Raw genomic sequence first — 24,610 nt, forward strand, 5'->3', positions numbered from 1 at the left:
CCCGCACATTGGCCACCCGCACAGCACGGTTCACTGTGGGCGCCCAGGGCCCAGCCCGCGTACCCCTGGACCCCGAGGCCCAGCTAGGAGTGCCCAGAGGCTCCCCTGTGATGGCAGGGGTTTTTCAAGGGGCTGTGGCTGCAGTCAGTCCTTACACCTCTAGGGATCCGTCCCACGCCCTAAGATGGCTCCCAGAATGTTTACGCGGCCACTGCTGGGCAGCAGGGTGTGCGGCCGGGAGGGGCAAAGACCAAGGCGCGTACCGAGCTGCACGGCGGATGCCCCACGCACACCCGCAGCCCCAGAAGCAGGGCGAGCAGGCTCTGTCCCCTGTGCCCCGTCTCACGAGAGGGGCCCGGAGTCACCGCGTCTCCCGGCTCTGCGCCCGGTGGTAGCTTGGGGAGCCGCGTGGCAGATTGCGCGGGTGCGGGCGTGTGCAGGGAGGGCGGCGCGAGGGGGCTGGGGCACACACATTCCAGCGGGGTGGGGGCCTCATCTGCCCCAACCGCGGCCCTAATGAAATGCCGGCTTGGTTTGCCACGCCGACGAGGCGCACACTTGAAAAATGCAAACGCCATTGGCAAATCCAGGGCAAACAGGCAGAATTTTTATTAGCAACTAAATGATTTATGGCACACATACCCCGCCGTCACAATTACGGCGTCTTGAGCATCCAAGGGTGAAAACATTAAACATTTATAAAAATAGGCCTTTGTTTTTTCCACCCTGCAAGCCTTTTGTATTATTTTCCTGCTCAGACTCTCACGATACATGCTTTTTTTTTTTGAGCTACCTTAAAATACAACAAAATTCCAGAGCCCAGGCGGGATAAGGGCTGAGACTGGGAAATCATAGTGTGAGTTCTGAATCCTGGAGGGCGGTGGGGGTGGATGAAGTCTTAGGGACTTGGGCGCAGAAGCGTTTGCTGGGAACCCACAAAGGCCTCTAGATAAGACTGTGGGACGCGTGGCACCCCAGCCCCTTAGCCTGACTCGGCTTTAGCAGCCCGCGCAGCCCCACACTGCATTTTATTTCTGCAGCTCCCCCTTCCCTAAGGCACACACACACAATACCTCCTTTCTCTAACCCCCCTCTCCTCTCCGTCTTTGCTCATGGTCGTCCCGGGGCTGCAATGGGTGCCTCCCGCCGCCCGGGCCACCACTGAGACCGGCGCGCCCAGCTCCAAGCGCAGTCGCCGCTCCCGTTCCCCTCGGCTCAGGCTATTTTTGTTCCTTTCTCCTTCTCCCCCCTTTTTCCTCCCCCCAGTGGAGCTCCAGCTTCCCAAAGAGGGCAGCCTAGAAACCAACGCAGGAGGCTCCAGGAAGGGCAACTTGAAACTGCCCTCAAGAGGCCGAACTTTTTTCCTCAAATTTATCCTGGAATTAAATTAGACACCCCCAGTTCGCTTTCGAATCCTCCCTCCTCTTTTTTTCTAAAAGTGGAGAAAAGAAAATAGAACGAATGGGGCGCTAACTAGCTCATTTTTTCTTCCTCCAGAAAAGTTGCCTTAAAAATGGATTTTAAAAAAATAGAAATGCGAAAACGCTGATTCCGCAGCACAGGGCGAAAGAGCAGGCTTCTTTTAATTAAAAACCTGTCCCCACGGTTGCGCACTGAGGCAGGATCGGCAAGGATTTCTGCCCTTTCAAAGCTTTTCTTCGAGGGTAGGTAATGCCCAACTGGGCTTGGGAGCCTGTGGGGTTGCGGAGAGGAGGGTGCGGGGTTCCTACGACTGTCCCTCCGGCGGGGTTCGCGTTTTCAGAGTCCCGAGACAGGTTGATAATGCCGCGGGCAACTCCCCGCAACTCAACCCAAACGAATTTTGCTGAAAGCGCAAAATAAAAGTACAAAGTCTGGGGATTGTGACTCGACTCCCCTCCCCCTCCGGCCGCCATGGCCAGCCAAGCACTTTTGGGTTTGGCTGCTGCTTCCTCTGAGCTCAACAATTTTTTTTTCCCGGTCTCGCCCTCCCTGGAGGGGGCGCGGCGGATGGAAGGCGAGAGAGGTCCCCAGCCACGAGGTTTTTAATATTACACTTTAATAGGTTTCAGAAGGCCCCGTGGAGAAATGCTAATAGGCTGAAATGTCAGAATCGAGAGGGATTCAGCTCGCGCTCAGCCGATCTAATCCTTTTTTCTGCTCTGATTTTTTTTTGGGGGGAGGGGAGAGGAGGCGCCCACGCCGAGGGCTTTGGGGAGGGGCGCGAAGCGCCGCATCCCCGGCCAGGGCGAAGGTGGGGGTGGGGGGCGCCCTGGGCCCGCGTTTCTATAGGAACCCCTTTTAGAAGATTAGACTCACCCGCTGCCCGCCGCCAAGGCCTCTCCAAAATATTAATCAGTAACCATCTGACGCCGCGTTTCAGGGAGGGACCCGAGGCCGGGACAAGGAAAACGGCCTTCTCGCCTGCCCATCCCACCCGAGGCGCTGCTGGGGGAGAGGGAATGAATCGTCGCTTTGTTTTAAAAGGAAGAAAAAATGAAAAAGAAAAAAGCAGCCCTTGTCTGTTTTGGCGTCTCCTCCGTGCGTTCTGGAGGCGCACCCCAGGGGAGGTGGCGGGCAGAGGCGCGGGTGCAGGGTGCAGCCCGTCAGGCCCCAGGCCCATCCCGGCTCGCTGGGCTTGTCACCTCCTCCAGCGAGCAGGAAGCTGACAGGCGGCCCATTAAACCGCGCCTTGCAAAGCCCTGGATTGCGGCGACAACCATCTTCCTCTATTTTGATCACTCAGCCCAGACGCTGGAGGAGGAGGGGGGGAGGAAAAGGGAGGAGAAGAAAGAAGGGGGGCCCGGAGCTGGTGCAGGGGGAGGGCTGCCTAGAAACGGTCCGGAAAAATTCTCACCACCAGTTTTGATCATTCAGCCCCGCCGAGGGGAGCCTGGAAACTGCTGGAGCCCCGAGGTCCGTAATTGGTTTTATAGGAATGGCTGCGGGCCAAGGTGTTTACATGCGCGTGATGGGCGGCGAGCGCGGCCAATGCGCAGCGGCCGAGGGCCGGCCCTAGAGGGGGCGGGCGCCCGGGAACAATGCGTGTTTCTTAGCTTGCGAGTGCTCCCCTCCCCCAGCCCCCTTCTCGCCCCCCCCTTCTGCTGGCTTTTTTTTTTTTTTTTTTTTTAGATCCAGCGAGAGGAACTTGAAAGGGGGGTTGTGTAATGTACCTTTTCCAATCCCGGGCTGTATATGGAGATTTGGGATTCTTTAAACCGGCGCTACCTGGATTTTATTAAAAAGCGGGGAGCTCGGCGGGAGGAAAGCTGGCTTTTCCGGGGGCTGCGGGAGCCGGGCCGCGGGAGGGCGGAGGAGTTGGCGCGCGGAGCACTCGGCCCAGGGAGCGGTTTTCTACCAAAAAAAGGAAAGGCGGGCAAAAAGTGTGAAGCGGCTGCGGGTGGTGGAGGGGAGCGGCGGCCGCGGGATGGCGGGCAGCACGGGCGCCTAGCCGCGCCGGGAGCCGGGGCCGCCGCCGGAGTCGCTGTCGCCGGATCCCGGAGCTGGGAGCCCCGCCGCGCCAGGTACGCCGCTGGTCTGCCCGTCGGCCCTGCTGGGCGCGAGGGTCTCCAAACTCTGCAGCTCGTCCCCCACCACCCCACCTCGTCTGCCCCTCAGAGTGCGCAGGGGGTCCCCAAAGCCGTACAGCTACCCAAAATCCATTCGGAAGCTAGAGACTCTGGGGACAGAGCTCCCCGCCAGGGCTAGGGGCGCGACATTGCTCCCCGGGCGCCCACCCGAATCCCCAGCCCGCTCCAGGCTTCCCTGCCGGCACGGCCGATTCCTTGCCAGGATCAGGCCAGGCAGCGAGAGAGCCGGGGACGCCGGAGACCTTTTCGATTATGGGCTGTTTTTAATTAAAAGCCAGAATTCAGCCATTTTAACTGCGTTTAAGAGGGGGTGAAAAGTAGGGAGAACGCAGCGGAGCCCGCAGATGGCCACGCCAGCTTCTTTGCCATTGCCAGGGGGCTGCGGGGGACTTCACCTCGACTTCTCTAAACTGGGGTGTCTGGGTACGCTCCGAGTCGCTGGCTTTTAAAAGAAAGCTGCCCACAACATTATTTATAAAATCACGGGAAACTCATCGCCTCTTTGAGACATGTATCCTCGGATGTGGCGACCTTAGATTTTTCCAAAGTAAACGCGAATCTGGTAACTAGAGCCCGATGCGAGGGAGGGAGAAGGGGATGTTTGAAATCCAAAACATGGTAAAATAGTAACGTTATCTAGGAGGCGAGAAGGGCTAGTTTGCGGCTCAAGGGGTCTTCAGCTAGGGGGTGCTGGGTGCGGAGTCAGGGCGAGCACCCGGGAGCCGAGGGTTTTGGCGTGATGGGGAGACTCCAACAGCTCCCAGCCTCCGGGAATCAATCTGAGCTGACGCGGGCGGGCCGACGGAGAGCGAGGGAAGGGTGAGCTCCACGACCCGCTCCTTCCCCGCTGGGAGTCGGCATAAGACCTCTTTTAAACAAACACCTTGAAACTGGAACTACAGGGTGATTTTACCCATACATTGGGGAGGCACCTCTGGGTCCTGCCCGCGTTTCAAGGTTCTTTTTGTAGGTTATTTTTGGGGGATGGGGAATAGGATTAAGAGATCCTTGATTTCCTTCGTTCTCCTTTGACGCCCCCCAAATCTCCTGTGCGAGGCCTCTCGTCCTCCGGCCGCAGGATTCCCAGGCCCGGGCATTGGAAAATGAAACCAGAGCCATTTTTGCAAGATTCTTTCCAGTCCGCAGGGGAGAATGCCACGTCTGGGGGTCCTTGCACTCAAGACTGCGACTCCTGGTTACCCAACAAGGGTGGCCGGAGGGGGCGGTGAACCTCTTTAAAAATAATAAACCGGCTTTGCACCCTCCCCCCCTCCCGAAGCAATAACAACAAAAAGCCCCAAAGCAAACACTCCTTTGGTGACTTCCAGCGCCAGCACTGCCAAAATCGAACTCTGAAAAGGGAGACAGAGGCCCCCCAAAAGGTTAAATATTAAACTTTGCAAATCAGATAGTGACAGTGTTTAGGAAGACATTGCGAGTCACTCATGGAAAGGTTTCATAGCATGTGACGGCCAGGAATAAAACACTCTTCAAGGTTTGTATTTACACTGTCCGGGCGCGGTCGGCTTCCGTGGCCCTTCCCCAGTTTCACCAAGGCAGAGTCGGGGCTGGGGCGCAGCGCACGCTGGTCACTTTTCCAAGCCTGTCCCGGGAGACTGAAGCCACCAGGAAAAAAGAGTGTGAATTTTTAACTTTCTGCGGAAAGAGGGCTACTCCCGATTTCACTTGTGATCTACAGTTACCAACCCGAAAGGCGAGGCTACTTTCTGAAACTTGTTTTTTCTTCTTCTTTTTTATTTTCTTTTTTTCCCCCCTGTCTTTCGTGGCCTGTCTCTCCTCTCCCCGCCAAGAAGCTGTGTGCGCCACCTCGCGCACCTCCGCCAGGTCGCCCAGAGGGGCTCCACTGCCCGCTGGCCGTGCGCCCCGGGCCTCGGGCGGGCCCGCCACCGAGCGCAAGCCGCGGCCATGCACGCCACGGAGCCCCCGCCACCCGAGGACTCTGGGACTACATCGAGGCTGAAGTTTTAGGTCCCACGGAGCGAGGCCCGCGGGCCGGGTGGGGGGCTAGCCGCGGCACTCCCGCGGAGGATGGATGGCCGAGACTTCGGGCCCCAGCGGTCCGTGCATGGCCCCCCGCCGCCGCTGCTGTCCGGCTTGGCCATGGACAGCCACCGCGTGGGTGCGGCCACTGCCGGACGCTTACCCGCCTCCGGCTTGCCCGGCCCTCTGCCTCCCGGGAAGTACATGGCCGGCCTCAACCTCCACCCGCACCCGGGTAAGTGCCCTGCGTCTGCCTCTCCTGCCTTCCAGGGATCCAGGGAGGGAGGTCCGCCAGATGAACGTGGCTAGGGCTGGGCGCTGCTGTCCCACGGTGGTCCACTGTGTACCGCAAGCCCTCAGGGTGGGGAAATCCTCGGGTCCTGGGCAAAGGCCAGTCCCCACGTCCCAACCGAGAGGCGTTAGGCTGTAGTCTCCTGTGCGTGGAGAGCTTCCGAAGCCTAACCGTCTGCTGAAATCGGAGTCACCAAGGACCAGTTCAAATCCCCAGATGAGCCTGGGCTGGAGTTTGCAAATTTCTGGGCAAGAAAAGGACAAACAAGGGAGTCCCTGTGCCTTGGAGCTCGGATCATTTTCTCATCAAAATTTCTGCCTGGTGCCCTGTGGGCTTTGGGTTCTGCCCCCAGTTTTAGCACTCTCACCAATCTGGCTGGCTTATGGTTCCAGAATTCGAGGGGTTGCTGGAACCCGGGAAGTCACTAGGGAAGACCTTGGTGATATCAGCTCTGGCAACCTAGCCTTTGGCCGGCCCTCCGGAGCCCCTCTATCCCCCGGTAGGAGTGTGGCACCCCCCCCCCCCCCAGTTTTCTGGCTGGAGCCAGGGCACGCGATGCGGACGTTGAAACTGAGCCACTGCCACCGCGGTCCTGGGGAAAGAGGCCACCCAGAGAGCGGAAAGCCGGGCCGGGCGGCAGAAAGACACCAGGAGTGTGTGTGGTGGGGCGACACCCAATGCGGGACTGGGAAACTGCGTCCTAGGAGGCCTGGCGGCCTCCGCCATTTCCCTCGATGGCTGCCCAAGCTTGGCGGGAGTGCACGGGAGGGCACCACGGCCGGAGTGGGAACGCAGGACCGGTTGCCCTTCCCGTGGTCGCCCCGGGGACACATCTTCCTGCCAGCCCTTGGCTTGGGCCCTGGGCATTAAGGGAGAAAAAGCCTTTCAAACAGAAGTTTAGGAGTTTGCGATTTCCCGGGGTGCTCTCCGATGCAACCTCCGTCTTTGGGGTCTTGGAGGAAAAGCACCTCTAGATCTTTGAGCTGCCACCTCCGTCGGTTGCCTCCCTGTTGCCCGCCTGGCTGGCTGAGCTGCGCCTGCCGATTTTGTCTCTCTTTGATTTTTCTCGCGGAACTTTTCAGGAACCAGAGTCGCGGGGGCTCAGTGGGACAAAGGGCCTTTGTGAGGCGCCGGGCGGGGGAGGGGCGCACGGAGTTCCCTGGGAGGGGGCGACCCTTGGGAACTGGGGGTAGTGCTCTGATGAGGGCCCAGGTTTTCTCCCCAGGACTACGCCAGGCCCCCACTCCCCGAACTTGGGAACAAGGCTGGTGGAGGCTCTCCGCCTGTGCGCGCCCCGGGAGACCACAGGGTTCCTCCGTGCATTTGCCCCTGAGTCTTGGGCTCTTTGGGTCACTCTCTCTAGCCTGGGGCGGTGGCAGGGGCCCTGCGGTCTGGAATGGAACCCAGTGTTTCTGGCTGGCTAAGCCTTTGCCTGCCGTGCATTCCCAAACCTGGTAAAGCCAAAGTGTCCTCAGGAGCTCAGTGTCAAGAGCCACTGCACCGGCGTTGTGCCCATGTAGCCTCCTGGCCCGCAAGCTGGCCAAGCCTATATAGGGTCGGTTACTGATGGAGGTAGAGGCTTGGACCGTGAGAGGCTAGTTGGAGGCTGCCAGCGCCCTGGGTCAGGGCCTCCCGAAACTCTCAGCTGCCTGATTTTTACATGCTCCCGTGGCTGAGGTTGGGAAGGAAATGGCGGGAAGGCCACCCCTGCACCCTGAGCCTTGTTGGGCGTGAAGGGAAAAAGAGTGGGCTGCCGCTCCGCTTCCCAGTGCTCCCCATGCCCACCTCGGCTGATGCAGGGAGATTGGTGCAGGACCCCCGCCCTGTACCAGAGACAGTCTGCAAATTCTATTAAATAAGGAGTGAGGAGCTGCACCCCAGATACCTTCACTGCTTGGGGTGGTGGGTTAAGAATTCCTCAATCTAGAATTTCCCACACCCAGTTTTCTTTGTGGGGTGCAGGTGGTAAATTTTCCCTTCCCCACACCCCATCCTCTGTCTTTGGCTGTCAGCTTCTTAGGTCTTGCCAGCCGCTATCAGCTTCATCTTATTTGTTTATTTTTTGTACAAAAAGCTGGGAGAAGGTGAGCGATTTGCCCGGGTCACGGAGCCAGCCAGTGGAGTGAGGGTGAGAGGACGTTTCTTCTGGGGTGGTTCCCATGCAGAGGTTGGCCGCAGGGTTACCCTGTGTCCAGTAGGGTTGCTCAGAAGGGTTGCTCTGGGAGAGCTCAGCGTGACAAGCCCTGGATGAGTGGGGGGAATCTGTTGTCAGTGAAGGTGCCCTAGAGGAGGTGGGCTAAGAGCTGTGGATCTGCTAAGAGGTTTGATCTTTTTGCAGAGGAGGTGAAACTGGGAATGAATGGGGTTTGATTCAAAGTCCGGGTGGCTTTTCCCTTTCTCGTAGCCTTGAGTTTTGATGTAATCTGAGCAGTAAATGCTTGCAGTCTGGTCAGTGCAGGGGACAGTGAGTGACAAGTACCTGGCAGGTTGGGCTCTCTGCTCTGAGGTTGGGAGGCCCTGCACACAGTCCTCCTGCATTGCCATTTAGAACTATTTGCAAGAGTTGGTGCTTGGGTATTTATTTTTCCTGTCCTCACACCCTAGGGAGGATCAGGGTGAGGAGGTCTAGCCTTTGACCCAGCCAGTGGACAATAGGGTGTCATGGGTCTTCTGCGACCCATTGCTCCAGCTCTGGAATCTAGCCTGTCAGCCTACCTAGGATTGATTTAGAAAGATTAATCAGCATTGGCTGTTAGGGCAATGGGATAGGGAAGATAAGAGATAGATAAGGGAGGTTTGCCGTGCTCTCTTTCTGGTTAGAGGCAATTGAGTGGACTGGGGAAGGTTCTGGAATCTGGAAGGTCTTTCATAGCCCTGGGCTCTCACTGCCTTCTGGTGCTTCAGCTCCCAGGCCGAGCGGTTTTCATTCCTCTCTTGCACATTTACTTAGCAAATAATTTCTGAGCACTTCCTGTGTGCTAGGCATGGCCAGGGACTCAGAACTACGGGAGTGACCCAGAATGAAGTCTTTGCCCTCCTGGAAGCCCCTGCAGTAGTGAGAAGAGCCAGGCAATGAATATGCAGATCTGAGAAGGAAGTCATTCTGAATAGGGACACAGGTCTTCCAGACAAGAAAATGCCTCAGGTCTGGCCTGGCCCGAGGGCGGGGCGGGTCAGAGGGCCTGACCTCCTGGCTGCCTGGAGCGATCCTTTTTGTGTGTGAAGAGTGGAAAGTGCTGCTGGGGCCCGGGGTTAGGGATGGGGCAGGCAGATCCTGTCCAACCCGGAGGGCCTGAAATCAGGTTTTGGAATTTTACACTGAGGAATGAAAGAGGAGGGGCATTTTACAGAACCTGTCTGGGCTCAGAAACTGTCAATGGTATGCAGGACAAAGGAAGGTTGAGAGTTGCACCAGAGGAGAAAAGACTAAAAAAATTTAACAGCTCAAAGCAATGGACCAGTCCTGATGAGATCTTAGATCTGGGGAGAAATGGCTGTGAAGGAGATGTGGGGCCAATGGACGAAACTGAACTATGGACAGTAGATTAGCCGATGGCGTTGAATCAATATTATGTTCCATGAGGTTGATAGCTGCCGCAGTTATGTAAGGACGCCCTTGTTTTTAGGGAGTCTGCATGCGGAGGTGTGAGGGAAGGGATGCCACATCCACTCCTGCCTCTTGATACATGCGGGAGACAAAGATAACGTGAAAGAACGGCAAACAGCGGTGAGAAAGCGGTCCACAGTTGTGGGACCTGAGACAGGGTCAGATGGTGGTGTGTTGTACTATTTCAAACTTTTCCTCAAATTTGAAGTGATTCCAAAATAAGCATTTAAAGAAAAACTCAGCTGGATGCTGGCCCAGAGACTAGCAGACAAGGAGGGAAGTGGGATGGCTCTGTGGCGTTGGGGAGAGGCTATTTTGGGGTGAGAGTGACCAGAGAGGGTAAGTGGAGGTGGGGAGCGTTCGGGCCTTGGGGTGCCACTCAGGAGTGGTGGGTAGCCCCTGCTTCCAGCAGACAGGAAAGAAGTAGCTTGGGGGAGGGAGATGATGGGACATTCTGGTTTCAGATGTGGCCATTTGGGGTGTTCTTCGTGGACTGGGCTGCGGTCTGACCTGACTTTACTCTCCCACCCTGTGACTTCCGCCAGACTCCTGTCCAGCTTTGAAGGGGACCAGCTGGACAGCTGGCGCTGCTTTCTGGTGAGGTCTCAGGCCTCCCCAGGGCCTTTTTGAGCCCTGGCCGGTAGTGAGTCAGGGCCAAGGTCCTTTAATTTTTTTCTTTCTTTTGGCAGTACTGGGGATTGAACCCAGGGCCTTCATAGTGAACTACATCCTCTTTTTAATTTGAGATAAGATCTTGTTAAGTGATTAAGTTGCCCAGCCTCGGCTCTGATTTTTGATCCTCCTGCCTCAGCCCTCTACAGGGCTAGATTATAAACATAGATCAGTGTCTCCAGCTCTTTCATTTATTTTTTTGTAGTACTAAGGATGGAATCCAGGGCTTTGCTCATGCTAGGCAAGCACCCTTATCACCAGACTGCATCTTCAGGCCCAGGGCCAGGGTCTTTACTACACTGGCTCCTTGAAGAAGCCTGGTATCTCATTGCTGAAAAAGTTGAGGCTGGCAAGTGCCAGCCAGGAAAACTCCTTCCCACTTGTCCCAGGCCACACATGTACTGTGTCCATTATTGTATCTGAGGACCTCATGAGCTAATGCTCATGGATCCGTAGCCCAGAAAACACAGTAGGAAAAGGATTAAAAAAAACCCCACCGCAACCCAAGTCAAACCCCTAACAGTGGACACCAACAGTTGCCTACATTTCTGAGCTGAGAGTTTCAATCTGCAGCCCCCCAGATAAAACCTTGCTGTCTGGGGTTGAGGTTTAGACCTGGCTCACACATTTACTAAGGGATTAATTCTTTTTTTCCTTGTGCTTGTCAGGGAGGCACTGCTACTGAGCTATATCCCCGGCCCTTACCCACTTACTAGATATATGTTGACTCTCTAAACCTGTTTGCTTATCTCTAATGTGGATTGATTCCAGTACTGGATTTGTTTGGTTGTTGGTTGTGAGGTTGGAACCAGCAAGCTCAGGCTGGGTGCCTAACCAAATGGGGCCCTACTGCACAAAACTTAGAGCAGAAGTGATCGCTGTCTTTATGGTGCTCCTTAGTAGATGACTCACAGAACCCTCAGGCTATTCAGCCCTCTGGAGGCCTCTGGAATTTTGTATTCACGCCCTATGGGTGGAGCACAATCCTCACACTCCAGGACCCCAGCCTGAGCCGGATGTTTGGCACACACCTGCGGATCCAGTGCTCTGGGAGCCTGAGGCAGGAAGATTGCAAGTTGGAGTCCAATCTGGATAAAATTTAACGAGACCTTGACTCATTTTTGTCTTCTTTCCCGTGTAATGGTAAGGATGGAAATGGTTCAGTTTTGAGTGTTTGATTCATTGAACTTGTACAAAGTGAACATACAAACCCTGTTAACCACAGCAGGTTTAATTAAGCCCGGCTCCTTCCTAGCCCTCTGAGGGTCTGCTTAACTTCTTCCTGGTCACTTCCTGGGCTCATCTCAAGATTTTTTTTTTTTTGATGGGGTTCAAGCTGGCCTTGAACTCACTATGTGGCACAGGCTGGCCTTGAACTCGAAGTGTTCCTCAGCCTCCCAAGTGCTGGAATCCCAGGTATGTGCCATCTCATGTGGTTCACTCGGCATTCTGTGGTGGACTGCGTTGGGGTGGCGGTACTCAATGGCCTGTGGTGCTTCCTTATCACTGTGGAGTATTCCACTGTGTGTGCAGACACTGTGTCCTCCTGCTAAGGGACCCTAGGCAGTTTCCGGTCCTCACCTTGAAAGATGCCACAGAAATGACACATGCCTTGTGACATTTCTTTGGGTCTATACCTAGGTAGGAATGGGTTTGTGGGGACAGAGGGGGCAACCCCAACAGCTGTGGCTTCTCCATCGGCTGTGTCTGGTCACCTCACAGCTGGCACTGAGTTTGGGAGTTTGTGATCTTGTCAACAGCAGGTAGTGTTGGTTTTTTTGTGTCCTGTCCATGCTGTTGGGTGTACATTAGTATCTTGTGTGTGCATTTAAAAACACTTGTTTTGATTTAATTTTTTTTGGTCTTTTTTCCTTTTTATCGGTACCAGGGATCAAACTCATGACTGCCTGCTTGCAAGGCAGGCACTTATGCACTGAGCTAAATCCCCAGCCCTTGATTTAATTTTTAAGGATTTTTTTTTTGTCTTTTTGCAACAGGGTTTCACTATACAGTTCATGCTGGCCTTGAACTCACTTTGTAGCACAAGCAGGTCTCAAACTTGCAAGGATCCTCCTGCCTCAGCCTTAATTTTCAAGTTTTACTGAGGAATATTTTACATGTAGTAAAATATTCATTGAAAGTGTACAGTTAAGGCCTTGAATTCAGTATGTAGTCCAGGCTGGCCTCCAGCTTGTGGCAGTCTTTTTTTTTAATCGGTACCAGGGATCAAACTCACAACCACATACTTGCAAAGCAGGCGCTAAATCCCCAGACCCTGTGGCAGTCTTTTTGCCTCAACTTCCCAAGTGCTGGGTTTATGGGTGTGCCCCACCAGGCTTGGTGGACTGACTACAGGACAGAGTCTTTAGCTCAGGCTGGGTTTGAACTTGCTGTGTAGCTCAAGCTGGTCTGAATTCACAATCTTCCTGCTTTAGCGTCTAATGGCTGAAAATGCAGGGTTGCACCACCATACCAGACTCTTAGTATACTTTTAAAAATTAATTAATTGGGGGCTGGGGATTTAGCTCAGCGGCATAAGCGCCTGCCTTGCAAGCAGGCAGTCGTGAGTTCGATCCCCGGTACCGATAAAAAAAAAAAAAAATTAATTGATTGAATTTTTGAGATGGTGTCTTGGCATGCAGTTCAGCCTGGCCTTGAGCTTGCTATATAACCCAGGCTGGCCTCAAATTTGCAGCAGTCCTCCTACCTCAGCCTTCTGAGTGTTGGGGTTTTAGGTATGCACCACATGCCTGTATGTGCATTTTAAAAGAGTTCTGCATCATTTTGAAACCCAAAACATGTTAGGTTACAAAGCAGCATATTTCCCTAGTCTTCATTTCTACTTTTAACTCTGGCTTTTTTGTCTGTATTTTCTAAGAAATAATTTCTGCTGCTAGTTATGTTCAGGTTTTAAGATTTTGTACTGAGTTTGGTAAAAGGTGGAGATTTTGCGTAGATTGCCTGACTCTGAGTCCTGTTATTTATTAGAGTGAGGTAAGTTTCTTTGCCGCCCTGCACTTGAGTTTTCTCATTTATAAAATGGGGTAATAGTGTGCTGTATGAGACTGTTTTGAGGGTTGAACAGTTAGTACAGGACAAGCATCGAGAACTGAGTGGTTCCGCATGCGTGTAATCCCAGACTTGGGCGACTGAGGCAGAAGGATCCTACGAGTTTGAAGCCAGGTTGGGCTACATAGTGAGTTCAGGGTCAGCCTGGACCATAGAGTGAAACCTGTCTCAAAACAGAAAATCCTAGGGGCTGGGGATTTAGCTTAGCAGCATAAGCACCTGCCTTGCAAGCAGGTGGTGGTGAGTTCAATCCCCAGTACCGATTAAACAAACAAACAAACAGGAAATCCCATCTGACATATGAAAAACTCCTAGTATTGATTACTATGATTTTTGTTGTCCCCATGACTATTTATATGGTCCCATCTTCCCAGGGTATGTGAAATACAATTTTGCTTAAATCAGTTTGTTTTTTATTATGGTTTTGTGAATATTGTTAACATTTGAGCCACCAAGTGTTGTAATAAAGTTATTTTTAAATAAAAATTTTCTGATGTTATAATAGCTTCTTCTTCTTTTTTTTTTGGTTGGGATTTCTTTGAACCTCTGGCTTTCCATCTCAGGATACATTTTACCTTTGGCCTAGTATTGGATGCATTGTCTCTTTCCCTTCCTCCCTTTTTTTTTTTTTTGGTCTTTTTTCATTTTTACCAGTACTGGGGATTGAACTCACGACTGCCTGCTTGCAAGGCAGGTACTTATGCCACTGAGCTAAATCGCCAGCCCTTCCTCCCTTCTTTTAAATTGTGACTGGAATTGAACCCAGGGCCCTCTTACCGAACTCCACCTTTTTTCTTTCTTTCTTTTTTTTTTTTTTTTGAGACAGGGCCTTACTATGTAGTCCAGGCTGACCTCAAGCTCACTGTGATCTTCCTGCCTCAGTCTCCTGAGTGCTGGGATCACAGGTTGCCACCTTGCCCACACCGGGTATGAACCAGTGATCCTTCTGGCTCAGCGTCCTACAGTGCTGCGATGACAGGCCTACGCTGCTCACCGACCCTTTCTTTCCTTCCTTGGTGATTCTGTTCCTGGAATTTCCCACTATGCTTCTCCTGGTTGACCTGCCTGATGCCATGGGGTGTTGTACAGCCATCATCTCCCAGCTTGTCTGCCTCTGCAGTGTTGGATCTGCAGTGTTCTGATTCCCCACACCATCCTGTTTTACCTCCTTCTTTCTGTGGAGCACATACTACAGTAGCTTTCTGTGAAAAGGTACATGCAAAGACATCTTTTGGGTCTTAGTATGCCTGAAAATCGCCTTCATTGTACCTTCTTCTCACTTCAGGGATATTTGGAGAATAACCCTCCCCATCCTCAATTTTGAAGGAATAGCCATCACCTTTTATATTCTAGTGTTCCTTTTGAGGAATATAAAGCCTTTTTTTGTCCCTGTGGTGCTGGGAATAATTGAATGGAGGGCCATTTTGCCATTTTGATTCTTGTACTTTTTTTTTTTTTGAGATGGTCTCATGTAGTTTAGGCTGGCCTTGAACTCACTGTGTGGCCCAGATTGGCCTAGAATTTGTGATGCTCAGGCCTCAGCCTGTAGTGGCTGGAGTGTCACCACAACTGACCTATTTTAATTCTTGATCTTTGTATGTGAGTGATCATTTTTCCCCTTTTGCAAATGCTCAGCATCCTTTAGAACCACATACTAGCTAAGAGCACAGGCAGACTCACCTGTTTCATCACCTCCTGGCTGTGTAGCTTGGACATTTTACCCAAGGACGCCTCAGTTGTTTTTTAAAGAGGGTAGTAGGACCTGGGGATGTAGCTCAGTGGCAGAGCGCTCGCCTGGCAGGTGCCAGGACCTGCCTTTGATCCCCAGCACTGCAAAAATAAAGAAAAAAATAAACTGGGCCGACAGCTGCCCTTCCGTCTGTGTGAAAACTAAGTGAGTTATATGCATCAGTCCCTGGGACATGGCCTGGCCTTGGAGTTCTTGCTGTTTTTCATTGGATCGCTGTGCTTTTTTGAGACAGGCTCTCACTGTGTAGTCCAGGCTGGCCTCAAACGCACAGCAATCTCCCATGAGCAGCCTCACCAATGCTGGGATCACAGGCATGCGCCACCGTGCCCAGGTGAATTACTATTTTCATTAGAATTCTTTCCATCCCACTATTTTTGCTATTTTTTAATACTATGTTAGCCTGGATGGGTTTCTTGGGCTGATCATCAAATTTTCCTCCACTTGCTATTTGTCATGTCTTTCTATTTCTTCTGTTTTCTAGATGTCCTTAACAGGATCTGCTAATATTTCAATTTTAATTTTTTTTTTTTTTGGTTCTGGGGATCAAACTCATGACCTCATGCTTGCCAGGCAGGCGCTTGTGACACCACTGAGCTAAATCCTCAGCCCCTCAATTTAATTTTTTAAATTGGTTAAAAATGAATAGTCTCCAAGTGCTCTTATAATCTGGATGTTTCTTGTCTGACGGTGCTGGGAATTAAAGCACCTTGTACACATGAATCATGCACACTACTGCAGAGCTGAGTCCCCAGCCCCTGCTTTTTTCAAAATAGCATCTCCTTCTATTTCATGGGTACAGTCATTTTCATTACTTGGATGATGTTTATTTTGTGGTGTGGGAGATGGAATCCCTGGTCTTCACCCTGAGCTATATCATGGGCCCTCTTTTTTTTTTTTTGTCTTTTTGAGACAGGGTCTCTCTATGCAGTTCAGGCTGGCCTTGAGCTCACTTTGTAGCCCAGGCTGGTCTCTGGCTGAGGCAAAGACCCTCCTGCCTCAGCCTCCCAAGTGCTGGGATTACAGGCGTGAACCACCATGCCCAGCTAAAACAAAGTCTTGCTATTTTGTCCAGACTAGCCTCAAATTTAACGATCCCTCTGCCTCAGTCTCCCAGAGTGCTGGGATTGCAGGCCTGTACCACCATACCTGGCTGCCATAGTGATATTAATTGTATTTTTTTCCAGGAGTTTTCTTTTCTCTGGCCTTGTCTGTGTTTCTCCTAGGCCCCTGTCTGGGACTTGCAAGTGTCTCATTGTTTCAGAGGGCAGTCCCAGGAGCAGGTGTGGCTCAGATGCAGGGAAGGAGCTTAGTGGCCATTGAAAAACTTCCTGAATGTCAATCTCTGTAAGAGGTTTTCTTTTGACCTTGTAAATCTCAGGAGTAAAAATCCTCCAGTTTCTGCATGGGTAGGTTTCATCGTCTTCCTGAGGTCCTCGTGGAGGACCTGCACGTAAGATTCCTGTCTTCTGGTCCTCACCCCACTCCTGAGAATTCATGCCTTTCCTTGTAAGCACAGGGCTCACAGGAGGGCGGGCACAAGTGGGGCTCTACATTTGTCTGTGTGTGAAACCAGCTGTCTAATGTTTAGCATGGGGCATGCACCTGTAATAGCTCCTCAAGAAGCTGAGGCAGGAGGATCTCTGGTTTGAGAGGCTAATCTGGGTAATTTTGTGAGACATTCACAACAAAGCAAAGCAAGGCCGAAGAATTCCATTGGGCTTGTCCTCAGCCCCTCCTTGTGCCCTTGCCCTAGGCTTGGGGAGAGATCAGGATCTGAAATGGTTTTTTCTATTTTTCTTTGGTCTTTTTGAGACAGGGTCTCACTATGCAGTTCAGGCTGGTCTTGGTCTCACTTTGCAGCCCAGGCTGGTCTCGAACTTGCAAATGATTCTCCTGCCTCAGCTTCCAAGTGCTGGGATTGCAGGAGTGAACCACCACCGACGCCCGCCGGCTTTTCTGGAATGGTTTCTTGATTGTTCCCTTCCAGGTTAGGTTTCAGATGTCCCCCATTCACCACCCTGCGAAGCTGCTCTTTAGCTTTCCTGCGCTGCACCCCCATTTCCCTCTAGTTCTGATTTCTCTCCTTTTAAAACCACTTTACTTTCGTTTCCTCGAGGCACTGGCCTGGGGAGCGCTTTTCTAGGTCTGCGACTGCACGTGGCTGGTATGCCCGAGGCTGGCTCCTTCCCTGGTGCCACCTGGCTTCTGTAGGCCATTGCTGGAAGACCCCTGTCCCTGCTTCTGGTTCTTTGGGGCAGGTGTTCGGGCATCAGTGGGGACTTTGCCTGCAATAGGTTCAGCCCAGGGCTCAGGCTGGGTGCACGAATTTGCATATCACTGACTAGGCCGGGATTCCCTCTCTAATCTGAGCACCTTCTGGGTGGGGCTGAGCCTGGCTAGAGCCCGATTTGATGTTGGGAGGGCCTGGCTGGGTTTGCCTGGTCTGGGGTGGAATGTAGGGATCCCTGAGGGAGGCGGAGGCTGCTGGGGCCGAGTGAGAGCGGCACGGTGGGCGGGTGGAGGTGGTCTGCACCACCCTCGGGCCCTCCCCTAAGCCTCCTGAGGGTGAGTGAGGACTGATCCCGACTGCAGTCTGGCTTCCTACTGCCGGTTCCGGAGCTGCCTCTTGGCTGCAACCATGGGAGCTCTGGGATGTTCGTGGTGGCCACAGGTCCTCAGCCAGGGAGACAAGGATGTGCAGGGTAAGCACCTCCCCCAGGTCTCATCTGGAGAAGAGCGTGTCCCCACGCAGAGGAGACAGGCGAGGCGTGGTGCACATGTGATGCCCACTTTGTTGCCTTTGTCTTTAGTGGATAGGAAGGCACAGAGAGGTCAAATCACCTGCCTGATGCCCCACAGCCAGCTTGTAAGGCATCTGGGAATGAGGTCTGTGCCCTTTTCTAGAAAGAGCAGGGGGCGCAGGGGGGCCAGGGCTGTTGGAAGGTGGGTTGTTGGTGGGAAATTTCCTGATACGGTAGAAATTTTTCTGAATTGCCATTCGTTCATTTGTTTTTTTATTTATGTATTGGGGCAGTCACGTTTTGTAGTCCAGGTCACTCTTGAACTTCTTATATAGCTCGGGCTGACCTGGAACTTGTGATCCTGGGGCCTCAGCCTCCCAGAGTGCTGGGCTCACTGGTGTGCATTCCACGCCCGCAAAAGTCACTTTTGGGGAGTCTTCTTCCGTGTCCCCAGGGCAGCGCACATTCAGATGGGTACCTTCAGAGATTAGCGGGACTAGTGTGTCATGGTTTTCATTTGTTTTTATGCATTAACCCTGTGGGTCACTGCTAGGGTGGGTCACAGCTGCCCTAGACCTGCTGGTCTGCTTTCACCTGTGTATTAATATTTTCTATCTTTTTTCCTCCCCTAGTCCTCAGAATTGAACCCAGGGCCTTTGCATTAAGTTAATCCTGAGTCTTTTAAAAAGATTTCTTTTTTTAGTTTTTGAGACAGGATCTCATTAAGTTGGCTAGGCTGGGCTCCAATTTGGTGATCATCCTGCTTCAGTCTCCCAGACTTCAGTCTCTGGAATTAGAGGTATGCACCCATCTCTTTCTTGATATTTTAACCATTCTGGTGAATGTGTAGTAGTTTAAATTCACGTTTCTCTCTCTCACAGTTTATGGAGCTGAATATCTTGTCATAAGTCGACCAGCTGTTTGGGCTTCCTTAGTTGTGATTGCCCATTGCTTATTTTTTATGCTGAGTCACTGTCTTTTTCTTATTGGTTTCACACAAGCTCTTTATATAGCCTGGCCACCAGCCTTCATGGCTTGATATATGGTAGTGGTGATCTTCCATGCGGTAGCTTGCCTTCTCTGTCACTGAATGGCGTTGTCTGAGGTATAAAAATTCCTCATTTATTGTGGCCCAGGGTATCAGCCTCAGTTTTAAGTTAGTGCTTCTTCTATGACCTTTAAGGAACTTCTGCCCCAGGTCATGTGAGCATTATCCAGCATGTTCTTTACTCCAGGTGTCTGTGGTCTGCCTCACACATACAGCTGTATGACCCACCTGGAATTTTTTTTGTTGTTTTACTTGTTTTTAAATTAATGAATACAGGACTGGGGATTTAGCTCAGTGCCATAAGCGCCTGCCTTGCAAGCGTGCGGTTGTGAGTTCTATCCCTAGTACCGATAAAAAAAAAAAACTTAACTCATTATTTTTGTGCTAAAAGGATTGAATGCCTGAAGTGTTCTACCACCAAGCTATATCTGCAGGCAACTCTTTTCCCTCCCTCCATCTTTCTCTCTCCCTCCTTCCGTTTTTTTTGTTTCCTTCTTTTATTTATTTATTTATTTTTGGTCTTTTTTGTTTTTATCGGTACCAGGGATCGAACTCACGACTGCACGCTTGCAAAGCAGGCACTTATGCCGCTGAGCTAAATCCCCAGCCCCCTTCCTTCTTTTATTTAGTGGTACTGGAGATCAAATCCAGAGTGCTGAGCTATATTGTCAGCCCGAGGTGTTTTATTGTTTTGAGATGAGGTCTTGCTGTGCAGTGCAGGCCGGCCTTGAACACACCATGGAGCCCAGGCTGGCCTCAAACTCATGGCAGTCCTCCTGCCTCAGCTTCCCAAGTGCTGAGATTATAGGTGTGTACCATCACACCTGGCTCCTTGTAGTTTTATTTTGAGACAGGGTCTCCATACATTGCTCAGGCTGGGCTCTGATTTATGCTCTTTGTCTCTCTGTTGAGTAGCTGGACTGCAGGTGTGTGTCCCGGTGCCCAGCTGTAATTTTTGTCTCTGCCAGGCACAAAGAAACAGGGCAGCTGGTGTGGAATCGATTTCTGTGTACAGTGTAAAGCAAGTTGAGCTTGCGTTTATATCCTTCTGCCTCAGCCTCTCGCACTGCTGAGATTCCAGGCCTTTGTCACCTCACCTGGCTGTCACCGCACCTGGCTGACATCACTGCACCTGTAATACTTCCTTGTAATGCTAAGACTTTGAACTTTCTCTGAGTCTTGCTGTGTGTGGTTTTCCCTTTGAGGCTTGCTTGAGATTCTTGGAGAATGATAACTCTGTGGCCCGGGCAGTGGCCAGTTCTCTAGCTTACACTTGACACAACTCTTGGAATCTGGGCTCCCAGGGAGTACACAGGTCACTCTGTCTCTGTGTCCTTGTGCGGTTCTCAGCAGTGTCACAGGAACTCTGAAACCACACGTGGGTGCTTGGCCAGGCAGTCCTTTCCCAGGTAACAGCCAGGTGTAGTCCTGCTGGTGAGCTGTCCTGTGGTCTTTGGTGGCATCTTCAGGGATGCAGCTGCTCTGAGAGGCTAAAACATTTAAAAATCTGCAGGGCCAGGTGGTAGAGCTCTTGCTTAGAGGGTGTGCATGGCCCTGGGTTCCAATCCCAGCACTACAAGAGGAAACTAGGACAAGGGGCCTTTGGGATTGAAAATAAGCAGCCACTGCTGGCCTCTGCTGTGTCTGGAGGGGGTGTAGGTTTTGTAGCCACAGCTTCAGTTTCCCTGTCTGTGGAAAGACCAAGAATCTTTGCAGAGTTGAGGTGCATAGTCGGGGAGCTGTGAGAGACCTTTCCCAAGGCCTCTGTGCCTTCCTTCTCTCCCCCACCTTTGAGTATTAATTGAGCACTTATTGTGTTCAAGGGGCACTGGTGAAGTAAACCAGAGCCCACGTTATAATGCAAATTAAGGCCCAATCTTGCTCAATTTTTGCTTTATGTAAGCTGCATTTGACTGTATCACTGTTGGGGGGGTACCTCATTCTTGCCAGGCAGGTGTTGTGCTGCTGAAGTATATCCCCAGCCTCTTACTTTGTGCTTTTGTATATAAAGTTTTATTGGAACAAAGCAGTATAAGGTCTCACCTTGTTTATGGCTGCTTTTCCTGCAATAGATTTTTTTTTTTTTGTACCAGGAATTGAACTTGTGACCTCACACTTGCCAGGCAAACAGACTCTTTTTAAAAAACTTTATTTATTTTTAACTTCATTCTTTTTTTTTTTTTTTTCTTTTGATACTGGGGGATTAAACTCACAACTTTGCCCTTGCCCAGCATATGTTTGTGCTGCTGAGCTAAATCCCTGCCCCTCCTTTTTAAGTGAAAAAGATATTGAATTATCTCACCTAACAAGTTTCAACAGACTCTTTCCAAGAAGCCCAGGGTATGCTGGTCCTGATGGCATAGTTCTGTAATCTAGCACTCTAGCAGGAGAGGCAGGAGGATTGCAAATTCGAGCCCCTTCTGTGCAGCGTAGTGATTTAGTGAGACCTTGTCTCAAAAAGATGTAGAGATACAGCTCAGTGCAAAGGCCCTGAGTTCAGTCCCTGGCACTGCAAACAAAACCAAGCCCAGTGTATCAAATTTTTTTTGGTACTGGGGATCAGACTCATGACTTCATGCTTGCCAGGCAGGTGCTATGCCACTCAACTATTTCCCTGACCTTTTTTTTTTTTTTGCTTTTTGGAGATAGGCTCTTGCTATATAGCTCAGATTGGCCTTGAACTCACTGTGTAGCCTAGTCTGACCTCAAACTCTCAGGGATCCTCCTGCCTCAGCTTCCTGACTGCTCCTGACTGGGGATTACAGGCCTGTGCCAGGCCTCACCAATTGTTTATTTCTAGAATTTACCATTAAATATTTTCAGCTGTGTTCAAACTGTGGCTAAGGGGCAAGTGCTACACATAGCCATAGATGACTTCCAGAAGAGTCACAGATGGGATTCCCCTGGTCTGCAGAGTGCAGTTGTGTCACTGGCTCTATTAGGGACCTGCCATCCCCCCCACAGGGCAGTGCAGAGGGAGCGTCCTGCCTCAGCCCTGGCACACAGAGTCTTGGTTGGCTGTTGAGAGATGGAGGAAGGAAGGCAGTACCTCCTCTGGGTGCCAGATCCACCCTCCAGTGACCTCAGCCACGCTGCCTTTGTACACGGTGGGCGGACGGTGTGACTAACTCCTTCCTCCGATGGGTGTGATGAGGGTTCCATGAGCTGCTGATGTATGCGCTTGGCACGCAGCCTGGCGTGGAGTAAAAGGGCTTGGGAAAGTTCCTTATTATTTTTATTGTCTGTGTTAAATACTTATACAAGGAGCGGAGATACCCAAATAGATGCTCATTGTGTCTGAGAGGGGGGGCCCCTTGTTTCTCGCACTTCTCCGAGAACTTTGTTAGTTCTAGTGATTCATTATGTTGGTGGGGGTTGAACCAAGCACCTTTGCACTGAGCTGCAGGCCCAGCCCTTTCTTTCTTTTAAATTTGTTTTGTTAAACTTGAGACAGGGTCTTGCTGAGTCACTAAATTGTCTGGACTGGGCTTGAATTTTCAATCTCCCAGACTTAGCCTGCCACCGCGCTGGAATTACAGGGGTGCACCCTCACACTGGCTAGTCTGGTTATTGATTTCTTAGCACTGGAAATGGAACCCAGGGCCTCCCACTGGCTACGCGAGTGTTCTGCCACCACTGGGCCACATCTGTAGGCTCCAGAAACCTTGCTTAGCTCTTGGACCCTGAATTGTGATAGTGCTTTCTTTGTGAGCTTCAGTTTGTCTGATGGAGCTGACCTGTTGAGGGTCAGAGGTCATCGTGGCAGGGAGCTGCGAATGTTTTTAAATTTTTTTTCTTTTTGAGAGAGGATCTGACTGTGCAGTTCAGGCCGGGCTTGAACTCACTTGGTAGTCCAGGCTGATATTGAACTCTCAGCCAGCTTCCGAGTGCTGGGATCACAGGCATGCACCACCATGCCCGGCAGGGATGTGTGAATGTCACTGAATGTTTTGGTTTGGGGCTGAGATGTTCAGGAAGGAGGAGTGTCTGTCTGGGCAACACGGCTCGTTTTTACCAGAGCGATCTTGGCCTCTTTCCTGCAGGGATCTGTGTGGGCTTGCAGCTCCTGCTCAGCCTGGGTTAGGCTCCAGGGGATCCTCAAGGTTAGGGGGTGTATTTCCTTTCCAGGGCCTGTAACTAGAAGCTGGGGCAGGGACGTAGCAAAAAAACGGAGCCCAGACATGCAGTGAGGCACTGTGTTTGCGCTGGGACAGGCGCCAGTCTCAGTACTCACTTGGTCACCAGCTGGGTCACCCTGGACAGCCACACTGAGCTTCAGTTTCTTTTCCTTTTTCTTTTTTTTTGGTTGTGGTGGTTCTGGGGAGCCAACCCAGGAGTGCTCTGCCACTGAGCCATGGCCTCATTCCTTTTGTTTATTTTTAATTTTGAGACAAGTTCTCATTATGTTGCTTTTGGGTCTTCTTGCCTCAGTGTCCCTCTGGGCTGAGATTGCAGACTTGTGCCACCATGTCTGGTCTTTTTTAAAAAATGTTTTTGCTTTTCTTTGTTTTGGCTGGGGATATAGCTTAGTGGCACACTTGTCTGGCAAGGGCGAGGACCTCTGGTCTATTCCTGGAACCAAAAAAAAAAAAAAAATTTTTTTTTTTTAAAATGCCAGAGATCAAACTCAGGACCTCACACTTGCCAGGCGAGTGCCGTGCCACTGAACTATATCCCCAGCCATAAATAAAATTTTTGAGGGGGATTGACCCTACGGTCTGATGCATGCTAGGCAGGTGCTCTCTCCCTGAGCGGTACCCCAGCCCTTTTACAATTTAGTTTTAATTAATTAATTCACAGTATTGGGAGGTTGAACCCAGGGATTTTGTACTGAGCTACATCTTTAAAATTTTGAGATAAGATCTCATTAAATTGTTAACTTGCCAGGTCAGGCTCAAATTTGGAATCCTTCCTGCCTTAGGGGCTGGGGTTTAGTTCAGTGGCATAAGTGTCTGCCTTGCAAGTGTGTGGTCGTGAGTTTGATCCCCGGTACCGAAAGAAAAGAAAAAGACAAAAATAAATAAATAAATAAATAAAAAGGAATCCTTTTTGCCTCAGCCTCCCAGAGTGCTGAGGTGTTACAGGTATGTGTCCCCCTGCTCAGCTTCAGTGTCTTGCTGTATGGAAAACAGGATGTGCCAGGTTTCTTTTGTTTTTTCTGCTGAAAAAGGTTGAACTGGGAAGAGGCAGAGCAGAGCCTGTATTTTTGTTTGTGTTTGTGTTTTTCTTAAATGGAGGTGAAATTCAGACCACCTTCAGTTAACCATTGGCAGTTCAGCCATATTTAGTGCTCTCATACTGGGCACCCGTTAGTTTTCCCCAATTTGATTCTAAGGAAGGACAAACAGCCTTTGGAAGTGAGAAAGTGACCCCTCTTGGACCCTGACCAGGCATGTGCAACCCTAAATCAAAAGGAGAGCTGACGTAACAGGGCACTGTTGCCTGCCAGCCAACGTTTACAGTAGTTGACAAATAGGGAGTCGCTTAATCTTTGCATCAACTCCGAGGGAGGGATGTTGCTACATACCTGTTTCCCACAGCCCAGGGAAATTAAGAAAATTTCCCAAATCCTAAGAAGGTGAGTCCAGCAGCCAGGATTTCCTTCTTGTTCTGCCCTTCCCTGCCTGCCTCTCTGCCCTTACCCGTGAAGGTCCTGACCAGGCACGCCCTTCCCCGCCAGCCCTGAATGTTGCTAAATTAAATGTAAATTAATTAAAATGTAATAAGGCAAAGATTGCAGTTTCTTAGCTTTCCTGGCTGTGGTGCAGTTGCTCGATAGGCATGCGAGGTCATGTCCAGCACAGTGACAGACTGACCACCTGTGGCCCTGTTGGTCTGGCATCACCGTGTGTCCTTTGTCT

At 51.3% G+C, this 24,610-nt stretch overlaps 1 protein-coding gene across 14 annotated transcripts in view; it reads left to right on the forward strand.

The window, feature by feature from the left end:
• Positions 1-573: 573 nt before the first annotated feature.
• The window catches only part of Tnrc18 (trinucleotide repeat containing 18), an 88,825-nt gene continuing 64,788 nt past the window's right edge, over positions 574-24,610 (forward strand). For 7 of the 14 annotated variants that reach the window (XM_063234060.1, XM_063234062.1, XM_063234063.1 and 4 more), the window contains exons 1-2: positions 3,096-3,503; positions 5,384-5,805. In XM_063234060.1, coding sequence (XP_063090130.1) covers positions 5,619-5,805 — 187 coding nt within the window. In that variant the 5' untranslated portion in view covers positions 3,096-3,503; positions 5,384-5,618. Of the gene's footprint in view, positions 1,665-3,094; positions 3,504-5,380; positions 5,806-14,003; positions 18,501-24,610 lie in introns of those variants that run through there. The other 7 variants (XM_063234055.1, XM_063234064.1, XM_063234065.1 and 4 more) reach the window with 5 other exon arrangements.

The sequence above is a fragment of the Cavia porcellus genome, unplaced genomic scaffold (assembly GCF_034190915.1).
Source record: "Cavia porcellus strain 051 isolate PalLab524CR breed Dunkin Hartley unplaced genomic scaffold, mCavPor4.1 scaffold_23, whole genome shotgun sequence".
Taxonomy (NCBI): domain Eukaryota; kingdom Metazoa; phylum Chordata; class Mammalia; order Rodentia; family Caviidae; genus Cavia; species Cavia porcellus.